Source organism: Artemia sp. Qi Xiang Cuo, chromosome 6 (assembly GCF_049724085.1).
Source record: "Artemia sp. Qi Xiang Cuo chromosome 6, ASM4972408v1, whole genome shotgun sequence".
NCBI lineage: Eukaryota > Metazoa > Arthropoda > Branchiopoda > Anostraca > Artemiidae > Artemia > Artemia sp. Qi Xiang Cuo.
In genome coordinates, this window is record NC_142799.1 from 26010490 (window position 1) to 26026857 (window position 16368).

The 16368-nt window shown below is 31.0% G+C and overlaps 1 protein-coding gene across 1 annotated transcript in view; it reads right to left on the minus strand.

The window, feature by feature from the left end:
- The window catches only part of LOC148951043 (uncharacterized), a 102311-nt gene that overhangs the window by 60450 nt on the left and 25493 nt on the right, over nt 1–16368 (minus strand). Inside the window, exon 5 of the mRNA XM_089090587.1 lies at nt 15280–15451. Within this exon, the coding sequence (XP_088946713.1) occupies nt 15280–15451 (172 nt within the window). The remainder of the gene's footprint in view (nt 1–15279; nt 15452–16368) is intronic.

Sequence of the window (16368 nt, forward strand, 5' to 3'; positions counted from 1 at the left end):
TTCCCATAACAATAAAACGGCAACTAAAATACCTTTGAATCACGATCCCGTAGTCTAAAGCTTCCACCACGCACAGTTGGCCATTTCATAATTCTTTTAAACTCGATATATAAAAAACGGAAGAAAAGCAAACTACTACAACATTTATTTTGGCACCGAGTTCCACAACCAAACACAAACAAAAGCTGAGATAACATAAAAACATGACGATAATAGCCTTGGAGGCTGGCTCGCCGTAGGCAACCAGAAATGCCATCTTTTAAACCTTTAATATTCAAATCTTAAAAAAACGAAAGTGACAGGAAGTGTTTTTTGGGATTTTATGTATGCTGAAAAGGAAGTGGTTGTAATTAATTTTGAAAGAAATTTGTTTAGCCCCAAATAAATGATCTTGGTTATAATATAACCATTCAGTCTTGTAATAATCTAATGAGATTTAAATGAGGTAAAATTAAGCACCGTATTTCGGCATTTATAAAGACATGTAACCAGAATCAGTTTAAGTAATAATTTGACATGCAAGAGGTTCCGTAGACGGGGGAGGAAGCTTGCAACAATTCCCTACGGGGCAAATGTTTTTTCTTTGCATATGTCCTCAGGAGCAGATCCAGGAAGCAGTTTGGGGATGTGTTCTCCCCCCCCCCGTCTGGAAGGTCATAAGTTTTACTAATACAGGGGCAGAGAGGTTAAAATACTAACGGGGGAGCCACAGTGTCATTGGTGTATTATAGCATTAATTTTTTTTATCCCCGCCCATCTGTGTGTCCCATTTCCAAAAATAAAAGAAGATTTATATTTTACTTTTTGTATTTCTAGTTTTTGAGGAAAAGGAAGTATAACATGAAGGCAGATTTTATCAAGGTGTGTTCCGAAGAATCCTTTCATTCCATAGGATAAAGCAGAGGAACCATGGCTACCGCTAGATGGGCGATACCCATATCCCCCTTTGAGAAACAAGTGAATATTAAAAGTATGTATCAAACAAACGAGGAAAATGACAAAGACTCCCTTTTAAATCCTGTTAAAACAAAACTCATCTTAATATTTCCCCCCAGGAAACCTCATGGAGGCGTTCTTGTAAAGGATAGTGAGAAGTCACCCATATTCCGCCACCCAGTTTGCATCTTGGAGCCCTGTGTTTGCCACACAGTTCCGCCACTGCAAGGATTTTGGTACGGATCCACCATGCTTGGAAGGCGCCATCTGGTGTACGGGATTTATGAAATTCGATGCACCATCGAGATGCACCATGTGTTGGCAATACAGAAGAATTTCATGTTCTCAAAATAACTTATGGAAATTAACAGCAAAAAGAAACTCCTGAATCTCTACTTTAGAGACCTCATTATGGTTAAAAACAAAGGAAAGGGTGATTTTCTGGAGGGGGCAGAAGAAAATTCCTTAAAGAGCAAGCAAAAAAAAAAAGAATTACAGGCACAGTAGGGAAAAAGTCAAAAGATTTTTGACACGGGAGGGGCTTCAGGAAAGTATTTACTCAAGAATTTAATTCGACTCTAACAGAGCCGTATCTAGAATTTTTCGTAGGAGGATTTTTTTTTTGGGGGGGGGGTACGCAATTTTTTTAAAATAACACATCAAATTGGCCTTCGACTCTAATGAATTGTGGTTAAGATTTAACAACTGTTTCCGATTCCAAATCTTGTTTTAATACTGATTAAAAATAAGTAATATTCATTTCCTTTTCAGATCATAATAAGTAAAATTCATTTCCTTTAAGATCATTCCTTAAAAGTTATTATCATAATAACCTTTGCAGGAGCGAAAGACCCCCCCCCCCCAGAAAGAGTGATGTATAAAACAGTGATGATAGACAGAGCCGTTCCAAGGGCTAGTGGTGCCTGCGAAAAATAATTACAGCACCCCCCTCCCAACTCAATAATAAGCAAAAAAGCTGAATAAAAGTGAAAAATTTGATCAAAGTGGGCAATCCCCCATTTGCGAAGCCCCACTCCCCCCTCCCCGCTGCAGAGGCCGGAGTGGCTTATTTGGTTACCCCCCCCCCCTAGGAACGGCTCTGATGATGGGCTAACTCAAGTTAGAAACAACTTTCAACTGGAGTTTCCTCATTTAAGATGCTTATAACAGTAGAATAGGTCTTTTGAATTCTAAGACGCCCCCGTACAAACAGGTTTTTCTAGTAGTTACAGATCATCACACTCTTTGCCAAGAGGAACGACGCAGTTTCAAAGTTCACTGCCTTTTTGGTGATAAGCCCAGTATTCTACAATGCTCGCGTAAAGCATCTAGTACCACAGCCAGTGATTGCGGTTTTTTTTTTTATTTTAAATCCGTGTTAATTAATCTGTAAGTTGTTTAGTAGGTTTTTTTTTTTAAAACTTGGCTATTCGTTTCATGGGTTTAATTAATAGAACGAGTAATGCTTTTGAAAAGGGTAATTACTTCTTTAGTTTGCGAGATTTGCGAATTTTTTTTGCGAAAAGATATTTGCGAAAAGATATTTGCGTAGACGCTTACAAGGGACATTGCTAGAAAGTATTCAATAGCTTAATTGAAAAGTAACGATAGAATGACATTGTGACTTGACCTAGCTTTACCTCGCCGATGTGGTCTGTATAATACGTAAGTAACTTTTGAAAAATATTGTCAATTTAAAAATAAATGGCTGAACAGTGTTTGGAGGGGGGGGGGTTGCATCGAGGGGTGAGTTGCCCGGGGGTACAGTTAAAGCGGATACAGTTGCACGGCGGGATTTCGGTTAGACACGGGGTCAGTTACACGGGGGGTCCAGTTGCCCGGCGGGCATCCATTTTTTTTTTCGTAAATCGAGCTCCCTGTTTTCAGAATCCCTTTTTCTTCTGAGGCTTGGAGAATTTGGTGGCTAGATATTAAACGTAATGAAATTTAGCACGGAGGTTCAGTTGTACAGGGGTTTCAGTTATACAGGGGTTCAGTTACATGGGGGTTCTTTGTGTTAATTAAGTAGTTTTTGTATCTTTTAAAAGATCTTTACGGGGATTGAGAGACTCAGTTGCCTAATTCCGTGTGATTTTTCTTTACTTGATGCTCATTAAAAACGAAATTTTTGTGTTTAATAAGTAGTTTTTGTATCTTTTAAAAGAGCTTTACGGGGATTGAGAGACTCAGTTGCCTAATTCCGTGTGATTTTTGTTTACTTGATGGTAATTAAAAACGAAATTTTTTTGTTAAATAAGTAGTTTTTGTATCTTTTAAAAGATCTTTACGGGGATTGAGAGACTCAGTTGCCTAATTCCGTGTGATTTTTCTTTACTTGATTGTCATTAAAAACGAAATTTTTATGTTTAATTATTTGTTTTTGTATCTTTTAAAAGATCTTTACGGGGTTTGAGAGACTCAGTTGCCTAATTCCGTGTGATTTTTGGTTACTTGTTGGTCATTAAAAACGAAATTTTAGTGTTAAATAAGTAGTTTTTGTATCTTTTAAAAGAGCTTTACGGGGATTGAGAGACTCAGTTGCCTAATTCTGTGTGATTTTTATTTACTTGATGGTCAATAAAAACGAAATTTTTGTGTTAAATAAGTAGTTTTTGTATCTTTTAAAAGAGCTTTACTTGGATTGAGAGACCCAGGTTCCTAATTCGGTGTGATGTTTATTTACTTGATGGTCATTAAAAAAGAAAAAGTACATAAATTTACGAAGTTAAAGAAAAATATAATAGAAAAAAACTTTTATAGATAGACTCAGTTGACAAATTACGGGTGATTTTTCTTTACTTTTTGGTCATTAAAAACGAAATTTTAGTCGTAAATAAGTAGTTTTTGTATCTTTTAATGGATCTTTACGGGGATTGAGAGACTCAGTTGCCTAATTCCGTGTGATTGTTCTTTACTTGATGGTCATTAAAAACGAAATTTTGGTGTTAAATAAGTAGTTATTGTATCTTTTAAAGGAGATTTACGGGGATTTAGAGACTCAGTCGCCTAATTCCGTGTGATTTTTCTTTACGTGATGGTCATTAAAAACGAAATTTTTGTGTTAAATAAGTAGTTTTGTATATTTTAAAAGAGCTTTAAGGGGTTTGAGAGACTCAGTTGCCTTATTCCGTGTGATTTTTCTTTACTTGGTAGTCATTAAAAACGAAATTTTTGAGTTAACTTAGTATATTTTGAATCTTTTAAATGAGCTTTAATGGGATTGAGAGACACAGTTGCAAAATTCCGTGTGTTTTTTCTTTACTTGGTGGTCGTTAAAAACGAAATTTTTTTGTTAAATAAGTAGTTTTTGTATCTTTTAAAAGAGCTTTAAGGGGATTGAGAGACTCAGTTGCCTAAGTCCGTGTGGTTTTTCCTTACTTGGTCGTCATTAAAAACTAAATTTTTGTGTTAAATAAGTAGTTTTTCTATCTTTTAAAAAGAGCTTTAAGGGGTTTGAGAGACTCAGGTGCCTGTTTCCGTGAGTTTTTTGTTTACTTGGTGGTCGTTAAAAACGAAATTTTTGTGTTAAATAAGTAGTTTTTGCATCTTTTAAAAGAGCTTTACGGGGTTTGAGAGACTCAGTTGCCTCATTCAGTGTGTTTTTTCTTTACTTGGTAGTCATTAAAAACAAAATTTTAGTGTTAAATAAGTAGTTTTTGTATCTTTTAAAAGAGCTTTAAGGGGCTTGAGAGACTCAGATGCCGGTTTCCGTGTGGTTTTTATTTCCTTGGTGGTCATTAAAAACGAAATTTTTGTGTTAAATAAGTAGTTTTTTGTATCTTTTAAAAGAGCTTTAAGGGGTTTGAGAGACTCTGTAATGCACTAGTTTTTCAGTAAAGACACTCAATATCCTAAAAGTGTTTAATTCAAACTTTTTTAGAAATTCAAAATTTCTCAACTTTATTTATTTCTTTCTTTCTGTACATAACTTACAATGTCAAAATATGCTTACAGTTCTAACAATTTATCTCTATGATTGTTCAGAGACCCGATGTGACTTTCCCACTGTCATTCTATGACTGGTTATTGACAGCGCTCTGTGATTGGTCAGAGACACGATGTGACTTTCCCACTGGTATTCTATGACTGGTTATTGACACAACCTAATCTATTGCATGTATTAAATCATTATTTTTTACGCAGTGGAACGATAAACACATAAGTCATATCTTTTAAAAAAAAGTGAAGATGGAACATTTTAATAAAGTGTGTTTACATAACAGGGTTATTGTAGCATTGAATGACGACAAAAAGAAATATTTAAACTTTGAAACAAGTACAGGTGGTAGCACTATTGGAAATGTATGCATGCATTGTCATGACAGTAAGGAATTAAATTTCTTTGGAATACCGAAAAAATTCAACTCTTATGTTGGTGGTTATGCGAGATTGAGATCTCCAGAGATGATTGCACTCAAAGAGAATGCCAACATAAAAATAATCATTGATGATAGAGGACAACTCCTTGCTACTGTTGCAGGTAACACATTACCTACTGATACATCCAATCGTCACCTTTCAGGTATTAGCATTCAACGGAAGATCAATAAAAGAAATGCCTACTCTTCTACTAATATCGTAAACCATATCTTGTCTACGTGCCGAAACTGTTACCTGTTTAAAAATAATGTGATAATAGACAATGAAATTGCCAGAAAAATAAAAAGGGCATTGTCAGAAAATATCACGATGGAATATAAAGATGAATCAATGAAAAATAAAGCACCAGCAAACGTGACTGCTATTGCTCAAATAGTCATTGAACCAATTAATACCAAAGATGAAAAGCATATTCAGCCTTTTGATGAGACACCAGTAAAAATTGTGTATGACTCAAAATGGAATAATGATTATTCTACTGATTATGAACTAAGAGAAGACAATAGCTATAATATCAAGAGAGAACATGGTGAACTATTTTATGGAACAGATCCAAAATGTCCAAAGTTAATTGTTGATATTAATAATGTATCATAATATATTTATTGTATTAATATTCTACATAGCATTATTTCATTAAAAATATATTTTGCATTACATTGTTATGTGTTCATTATTTTTAGAGTACGCTAGCATATCAAACGTTTAGAATGTCTAATAAAACGTCGGATATGTAAGAAAAGGAATTTGCATACATCTATTGTCAGACACATGTTGACAAATTTTTTATTGAATTCACCTCCTGGATAAATAAAAAAAAGACATTTAATTCAAGAAATTATGACGAAACTCTAAGTAAGCTACAAACTCTGTCTTGAAGTTACCTCATGGATACACAATGCAGAAATTTCATTTAAGAAATTGTCAAAAATTGTAAGTAAGTAGCAAATTCTTTCAAAAATATGTTAATACGTTTAAGCAATAAATATCTTTAAGCTTAACCCGTCTTTATTCTTCAGAATAGTTTTATTCATTTCATTAAATTATGAAGAAATTGTAAGTAAGTAACAATAGCTTTCTTGAATTCGCTTCCTGGACACAATACAGATATTTAATTCAAGAAATAATAATAAAATCACACGTAAGTAATAAAGTCTTTATTATTTTCCCCTATTTGATACACAATACTGAAATTTCATTCAAGAAATTCTGAAGGATTTCTAAATAGGTAACACACTCATGCTACCTCATGGATACACACTGCAGAAATTTCATTTAAGAAATTATCATAAATTTTAAGTAAGTAGCAAATTCTTTCTTGAATTCGCCTCCTTGGTAAATTAAAAAGACAGTTCATTAAAGAAATTATGAAAAAATTGTAAGTAAGTAGCAAATTTTTTCTTGAATTCACCTGCTGAATAAACAAAAGACATTTCGTTCGATAAATTATGACAAAATTCCAAGTAAGTACCAAACACTTTATTGTTTTCATGACTTAGATACACTTTGTAGAAATTTAATTCAAGAAATTATGAAAATATTCTCAGTAAGTAGCAATTTCTTTCTTGAAGTCAACTCTTGGATACACAATCCGTAAATTTCATTTAAGAAATTATGAAAAAAAACAATTTCTTTCTTGAATTCAACTCTTGGATACACAATACATAAATTTCATTCAAGAAATTATGAAAATATTTGTAAGTAAGTAACAAATTCTATTTGTTTTCACTTCTTGGATATACAGTAAAGATACTTCATTAAAGAAATTATGAAAAAATCGCAAGTAAGTAACTTTTTTTTTCTCTTTATCAAAAACAATTTTCACTTAGCTACACGATGTAGAAATTTAATTCATGAAATTAGAAAAAAAATTCTCAGTAAGTAACAATTTCTTTCTTGAAGTCAACTCATGGATACACAATACGGAAATTTCATTCAAGAATTTCATGACTTAGATACACTATTTATAAATTTGATTCAAGAAATTATGAAAAAATTCTCAGTAAGTAGCAATTTCTTTCTTGAAGTCGTCTCTTGGATACACAATGCGGAAATTTCATTCAAGAAATTATGAAAATATTTGTAAGTAAGTAACAAACTCTTTATTGATTTCACATCTTTGATATACAGTATAGATACTACATTCAAGAAATTGTGAAAAAATTGACAGTAAGTAACTTTTTTTTCTATTTATAACAAACAATTTTCACTTAGCTAAATGATGTAGAAATTTAATTAATGAAATTATTGAAAAATTCTCAGTAATTAACAATTTCTTTCTTGAATTCAACTCTTGGATACGCAATACGGAAATTTGATTCAATAAATTATGAAAAAATTGTAACTAAGTAGCAAATTCTTTCTTGAATTTACCTGCTGGACAAACAAAAAAGAAATTTCGTTCAAGAAATTATGAAAAAATTCTAAGTAATTAAAAAACTATTTATTTTTTTAACGATTTATTTATAATACATAGAAATTTAATTAAAGAAATAATTAAAAAATTATAATTAAATTTAGAAAATTATTTATTTAATTATCCGTTTTTAAAAAAAAAAAAAAACGGAAAAAAAAATAAAACGCTTAAAAGAAATAAGTAAAAAATTAAAATAAATTAAAAAAATTTATTTTTTTAAAGATTTTTTAAAAATATTTAGAAATAAAATAAATTAAATAATTAAAAAAATTATAAGTAATTAACCATTTATTTCTTGAAGTTAACTCTTGGATACACAATACGGAAATTTCATTCAATAAATTATGAAAATATTTGTAAGTAAGTAACAAACTCTTTATTAATTTCACCTCTTGGATATACAGTGCAGATACTTCATTCAAGAACTTATGAAAAAATCTCAAGTAAGTATCTTTTTTTTTCTTTATCACACCAAATTTTCAATTAGCAAATCTATTTGCGAAAATTTAATTCCTGAAATTATGAAAAAATTTTAAGTAATTAACAATCTATTTCTTGAAGTCAAATATTGGATAAACACAAAACGGAACTTTCTATCAAGAAATTATAAAAAATATTTGTAAGTCAGTAACAAGCTCTTTATTGATTTCACCTCTTGAATATACAGTACAGATACTTCATTCTAGAAACGTGATTAAACACGTTTTGAAACTACATGCTATTTGTATGCCTTTCCTTGGCACCTGTCCACACGAACAGGGATTCCCCACGGGTTCCTACACCTTGCAAAAAAGTGAGCAGTAAGAAACCTCCACGTTTTCAACCCGCCTGTGTGTTGAGTCCCAACGACGGAGACAAATGCAAAGCCTACCCACAGTTATTTAATTTTTTTAAGCTACATTGCCCCCTCGTTACGGGGCGCCACGTAACGTCGGCTTAATGAACCTTAAAAAAATGAAATAAAGCGGGGTCGAATTTGCATATATCTCCGTATTGGTCCCTAAAAAAACAGTCGGGTTGTAAACGTGGAGTTTTCGTACTGCTCACTTTTTGCAATGTGTAGGAACCAGTGGGGAATCCCTTTTCGTTTGGAAAGGTGCCAAGGAAAGTCATACAAATAGCATGTAGTTTCAACACGTGTTTAATCACGTTTCTTGAATGAAGTATCTGTACTGTATAGTCAAGAGGTGAAATCAATAAAGAGCTTGTTACGTACTTACAAATATTTTTTATAATTTCTTGAATGAAAATTCCGTAGTGGGTGTATCCAAGAGTTGACTTCAAGAAAGAAATTGTTACTTACTGAAAATTTTTTCATAATTTCTTGAATTAAATTTCCCACATCGTGTAGCTAAGTGACAATTGTTTGTGATAAAGAAAAAAAAGCTACTTACTTGCGATTTTTTCATAATTTCTTGAATGAAGTATCTGCACTGTATATCCAAGAGGTGAAATTAATAAAGAGTTTGTTACTTACTTACAAATATTTTCATAATTTATTGAATGAAATTTCCGTATTGTGTATCCAAGAGTTAACTTCAAGAAAGAAATGGTTACTTACTGATAATTTTTTTAATAATTTAATTAATTTAATTTATGAATAGTATATATAACTCGTTAAAAAAATAAATTTTTTTAATTAATTTTAATTTTTTAATAATTTATTTAAATAAATGTTTTTTTTTTTTTTTTTTTTTTTTTTCCAAAAGGTGAATTAAATAAAGAATTTTCTAATTAGAATTATAATTTTTTAATTATTTATTTAATTAAATTTATATGTCTTATATCTAACTCGTGAAAACAATAAAGAGTTTGTTACTTACTTAGAATTTTGTCATAATTTCTTGAACGAAATTCCTTTTTTTGTCTGTCCAGCAGGTAAATTCAAGAAAGAATTTGCTACTTAGTTACAATTTTTTTCATAATTTCTTGAATCAAATTTCCGTATTGCGTATCCAAGAGTTAACTTCAAGAAAGAAATTCTTACTTACTGAGAATTTTTCAATAATTTCTTGAATTAAATTTCTACATCATTTAGCTAAGTGAAAATTGTTTGTGATAGAGAGAAAAAAAGTTACTTACTTGCGATTTTTTCATAATTTCTTGAATGAAGTATCTGTACTGTATATCCAAGAGGTGAAATCAATAAAGAGTTTGTTACTTACTTACAAATATTTTCATAATTTCTTGAATGAAATTTCCGCATTGTGTATCCAAGAGATGACTTCAAGAAAGAAATTGCTACTTACTGAGAATTTTTTCATAATTTCTTGAATCAAATTTCTACATCGTGTATCTAAGTCATGAAATTCTTGAATGAAATTTCCGCATTGTGTATCCATGAGTTGACTTCAAGAAAGAAATTGTTACTTACTGAGATTTTTTTTACTAATTTCTTGAATTAGATTTCTACATCGTGTAGCTAAGTGAAAATTGTTTTTGATAAAGAGAAAAAAAAAGTTACTTACTTGCGATTTTTCATAATTTCTTGAATGAAGTATCTGTACTGTATATCCAAGAGGTGAAAACAATAATATTTTTTTTATTAATAGAAATTATTGTATTTAGGAATAATATTATTTGTCTTTTGTGTGTATCATAGATTTTAATTCATGAAATATTTTGTTTTTTTTCATAATTTGTTTTATTAAATTTCCGTCTGGTGTATAAAAGAGTTGTCTTCAAGACAGAAATTGCTCCTGAATGATAATTTTTCATAATTTCTTGAATTAAATTTCTACAACGTGTATCTAAGTCATGAAAATAATAAAGTGTTTGTTTCTTAATTTTAATTTTTTCATAAGGTCTATATCGATCTGTCTTTTGTTTATTCATAATTTTAATACAATAAAGACTGTGCTCCTTACTTACAATTTTTTTCATAATTTAGTTAGTTAATTGTCATTTTAATTGACCAAGGAGGTGACTTAAGTAAATACTTTGATTCTTACTTAAATTTTTTTATAATTTCTTAAATGACATTTATGAATTGTGTATCCATGAGGTAGCACGAGTGTGTTACCTATTTAGAATTCCTTCATAATTTCTTGAATGAAATTTAAGTATTGTGTATAAAATAGGGGAAAATAATAAAGACTATATTACTTACTTGAGATTTTATTATTATTTCTTGAATTAAATATCTGTATTGTGACCAGGAAGCGAATTCAAGAAAGCTATTGTTACTTACTTACAATTTCTTCATAATTTAATGAAATGAATAAAACTATTCTAAAGAATAAAGACGGGTTAGGCTTAAAGATATTTATTGCTTAAACGTATTAACATATTTTTGAAAGAATTTGCTACTTACTTACAATTTTTGATAATTTCTTAAATGAAATTTCTGCATTGTGTATCCATGAGGTAACTTCAAGACAGAGTTTGTAGCTTACTTAGAGTTTCGTCATAATTTCTTGAATGAAATGTCTTTTTATTTATCCAGGAGGTGAATTCAAGAAAAATTTGTCCCCATGTGTCTGACAATAGATGTATGCAAATTCCTTTTCTTACATCTCCGACGTTTTATTAGACATTCTAAACGTTTGATATGCTAGCTTACTCTAAAAATAATGAACACATAACAATGTAATGCAAAATATATTTTTAATGAAATAATGCTATGTAGAATATTAATACAATAAATATATTATGATACATTATTAATATCAACAATTAACTTTGGACATTTTGAATCTGTTCCATAAAATAGTTCACCATGTTCTCTCTTGATATTATAGCTATTGTCTTCTCTTAGTTCGTAATCAGTAGAATAATCATTATTCCATTTTGAGTCATACACAATTTTTACTGGTGTCTCATCAAAAGGCTCAATATGCTTTTCGTCTTTGGTATTATTTGGTTCAATGACTGTTTGACCAATGTCAGTAACGTTTGCTGGTGCTTTGTTTTTCATCGATTCATCTTTATATTCCATCGTGATATTTTCTGACAATGCCCTTTTTATTTTTCTGGCAATTTCACTGTCTATTATCACATTATTTTTACACAAGTAAAAGTTTCGGTAAGTAGAAAAGATATGGTTTACGAAATTAGTAGAAGAGTAGGCCTTTCTTTTATTGATCTTCCGTTGAATGCTAATACCCGAAAGCTGACGATTGGATGTATCAGTAGGTAATGTGTTACCTGCAACAGTAGCAAGGAGTTATCCTCTATCATCAATGATTATTTTTATGTTGGCATTCTCTTTGAGTGCAATCATCTCTGAAGATCTCAATCTCGCATAACCACCAACATAGAGTTGAATTTTTTCGATATTCCAAAGAAATTTAATTCCTTACTGTCATGACAATGCATACATACATTTCCAATAGTGCTACCATCTGTACTTGTTTCAAAGTTTAAATATTTCTCTTTGTCGGCATTCAATGCTACAATAACCTTGTTATGTAAACACACTTTATTAAAATGTTCCATCTTCACTTTTTTTTTAAAGATATGACTTATGTGTTTATCGTTCCACTGCGTAAAAAATACTGATTTAATACATGCAATAGATTAGGTTGTGTCAATAACCAGTCATAGAATACCAGTGGGAAAGTCACATCGTGTCTCCGACCAATCACAGAGCGCTGTCAATAACCGGTCATAGAATTCCAGTGGGAAAGTCACATCGTGTCTCTGACCAATCATAGAGCGCAATTTTTAGAACTGTAAGCATATTTTGACATTTTAAGTTATGTACAGAAAGAAAGAAATAAATAAAGTTGAGAAATTTCGAAGTTTTAAAAAAGTTTGAATTAAACACTTTTAGGATATTGAGTGTCTTTACTTAAAAACTAGTGCATTACAGAGTCTCTCAAACCCCTTAAAGCTCTTTTAAAAGATACAAAAACTACTTATTTAACACAAAAATTTCGTTTTTAATGACAACCAAGTAAAGAAAAACCACACCGAAAAAGTAATCTGAGTCTCTCAAACCCCTTAAAGCTCTTTTAAAAGATACAAAAACTACTTATTTAACACTAAAATTTATTTTTTAATGACTAACAATTAACTAAAAACCACACGTAATTAGTCAACTTAGTCTCTCAACCCCCTTAAAGCTCTTTTAAAAGATGCAAAAACAACTTATTTAACACAAAAATTTCGTTTTTAACGACCACCAAGTAAACAAAAAACTCACGGAAACAGGCAACTGAGTCTCACAATCCCCATAAAGCTGTTTTTCAAGATTGAAAAAATAATTATATAACACATAATATTAGTTTTTATTGAATCCCAAGTAAGGAAAAACCACACGGAATTAGGCAACTGAGTCTCTCAAACCCCGTAAAGCTCTTTTAAAAGATACAAAAACTAATTATTTAACACACAAATTTCGTTTTTAACGACCGCCAAGTAAAGAAAAACCAAACGGACTATGGCAACTGTGTCTCTCAATCCCATTAAAGCTCTTTTAAAAGATACAAAAAATAATAATATCACAAAAAAATTTATATTTTAATGACTACCAATTAAACAAAAATCACACGGAATAAGGCAACTGAGTCTCTCAAACCCCTTACAGCTCTTCTAAAAGATACAAAACTACTTATTTAACACAAAAATTTCGTTTTTAATTACTACCACTAAAAGAAAAATAAACAGTTATGAGGCGAATTCGTCAAAATAACACCGCTTATCAACTCTAAAAGTAAAATTAACTACTTATTAAACGCAAAAATTGAGTTTTTAATGACAAGACAGGCCTTAAGAATCAAACGGACTTAGTCCCATGAGTATATCCAAAAACGTCCGCCACTTTTTAAAATTAAAAACAAAAACAAATATAAAACAAAACAATATATTTTAATGACCAACAAGAAAAGAAAAAACACACTGAATTATTCCTCTGAGTCTCTATAGCACCTTATATTTCAATTAAAATATACAATTACTACTTATTTAACACTAAAATTTCGTTTTTAATGACCACCAAGTAAAGAAAAATCACACGGAATTAGGCAACTGGGTCTCTCAATCCCCGTAAAGCTCTTTTAAAAGATACAAAAACTACTTATTTAACACACAAATTTCGTTTTTAATGACCATCAAGTAAAAAAAAATAAAACGGAATTAGGAAACTGAGTCTCTCAATCCCCGTAAAGTTATTTTAAAAGATAAAAAAACTAATTATTTAAAATGAAAATTTATTTTTTAATGACCATAAAGTAAAGACAAATCACCTAGTATTATGCATAAGGTTCTCACAATCACAGAAACTTTCATTTAAAATATACAAAAAACTTCTACTCGAACATAAAAATTTATTTTTTCATGATACTACATGCTAGAAAAATCCCATGTACGATTTACCCTGAGTCTCTGTATACATATCCAGTTCTTTAATTGTTCAATATCTATCAAAATTAAAAACAATAAAAAAGAAATAAATTTAAATAAATTAAAAAAAAATCACAATTCATTATTAACCTTACTCTATCAATCCCCGTAAAGCTCTTTTAAAAGATACAAAAACTACTTATTTAACAAAAAAATTTCGTTTTTAATGAACATCAATTAAAGAAATATCACACTTAATTAGGCAACTGTGTCTCTCAATCCCATTAAAGTTCTTTTAAAAGATACAAAAACTACTTATTTAACACAAAGAACCCCCATGTAACTGAACCCCTGTATAACTGAAACCCCTGTACAACTGAACCTCCGTGCTAAATTTCATTACGTTTAATATCTAGTCACCAAATGCTCCAAGCCTCAGAAGAAAAAGGGATTTTGAAAACAGGGAGCCCGATTTACGAAAAAAAAAAGGGATACCCCCCGTGCAACTGAACCCCCCTTGTAACTGAACCCGTGTATAACCGAAATCCCGCCGTGCAACTGTATCCTCTTTAACTGAACCCCCGTGCAACTCACCCCTCTATGCAACCCACCCCCTCATAACACTTTTCAGCCATTTCTTTTTAAATTGACAATATTTTTCAAACGTTACTTACGTATTATACAGACCACATCGGCGAGGTAAAGCTAGGTCAAGTCACAATGTCATTCTATCGTTACTTTTCAATTAAGCTATTGAATACTTTCTAGCAATGTCCCTTGTAAGCGTCTACGCAAATATCTTTTCGCAAATATCTTTTCGCAAATCTCGTAAACTAAAGAAGTAATTACCCTTTTCAAATGCATTACTCGTTCTATTAATGAAACCCATGAAACGAATAGCCAAGTTTTAAAAAAAAAAACCCTACTAATCAACTTACAGATGAATGACCACGGATTTAACATAAAAAAAAAAAACCGCAATCACTGGCTGTGGTACTAGATGCTTTACGCGAGCATTGTAGAATACTGGGCTTATCACCAAAAAGGCATTGAACTTTGAAACTGCGTCGTTCCTCTTGGCAAAGAGTGTGATGATCTGTAACTACTAGAAAAAACCTGTTTGTACGGGGGCGTCTTAGAATTCAAAAGACCTATTCTACTTATAACTGATCTCAGTCAGTCACCTAAACCTAGAGTATATAACATACCTTGTGGCTCAAATAAAGCAATCCCATCGACTACTATTTAACAAAAGCCCTTACCAGTGACTGCAATTCCACTAACTGACTTCTAGCTGTATGCAGGTCCTTTAATACGACGTCGTAGGGAATAATTCCCTCGTCCTTGTTTCTTTCTTTTTCTGTTTTGTTTTCGGAATCGCCAGTCACTGTTTCAAATAGCCATTTTTGAACCTCGTGAAGTTTCTTCTCCATTCTTAAATTAGATTATTTATAATTAATTATATATTTATTAGTATATTAGATTATGGAGTATAATAATGATATAATAAATAAAATTTAAAATAATATAATAAATTATATTATGTATAATAAATTATGCATAAATATAATAAATTAGATAATTAAAATAGGTATTTTTTAAACGGGTACATTCAGGCACAAACGGGCTTTAAATAGGACTTAGTCTCTAATAGGTTTTGAAAATTACACAGAAATGTATGTAGGGTCCCGTAAAACTTAAGAAAGACAAAGTGCGCTGAAATTTATTAATATCGACAAGTGTCCATTGAAACTGGGCCAGCAAATGTTATTTTCGCCGATTGGCTTAAAATTACAAGACATGTAAACAGGGACAAGAAGGTCAATAATGAAGACAAAATTATTGGAAAAAAAAAACTGTATTGATTGGCGACACTCAAAATAAGCCTAAATTTGTTTTGTCTCTTATTGCCTTGAACTCTGATTGCCTTGAAACATATGAACACTGGGAATGAACATGAACACGAGTATGAACACTGGGAAATACAAACCTAAGAGGAGGAAAAAATTGGTCGCATCGATTCTTGGCACGCCAAAATGGACCAAAATTGTTTTTGCCAATCATTGTGAAACATTCAAGATAAGTAGACTGGGTCAAAGGGACCTTAATGAGGGCAACAAACTGAAAAAAAAAGTTCTATCGGTTCTTAGCATGAAAAATTTGTTCTTTTTTAATTGATATGCTTGAAAAGTGCAGGGCGAGTAGCCTGAGCCAAGAGAACCTCCATTAGGAACTAATACTTAAGGAAACAAATTGGTTGCTATAGCTCAAGATGTCCAGTTTTTTTTTCTATTTAAAGCCAAAAAAGAGAACTTTCTTTACCACTGGATGAGAGTACCTCTTCTGAAGAA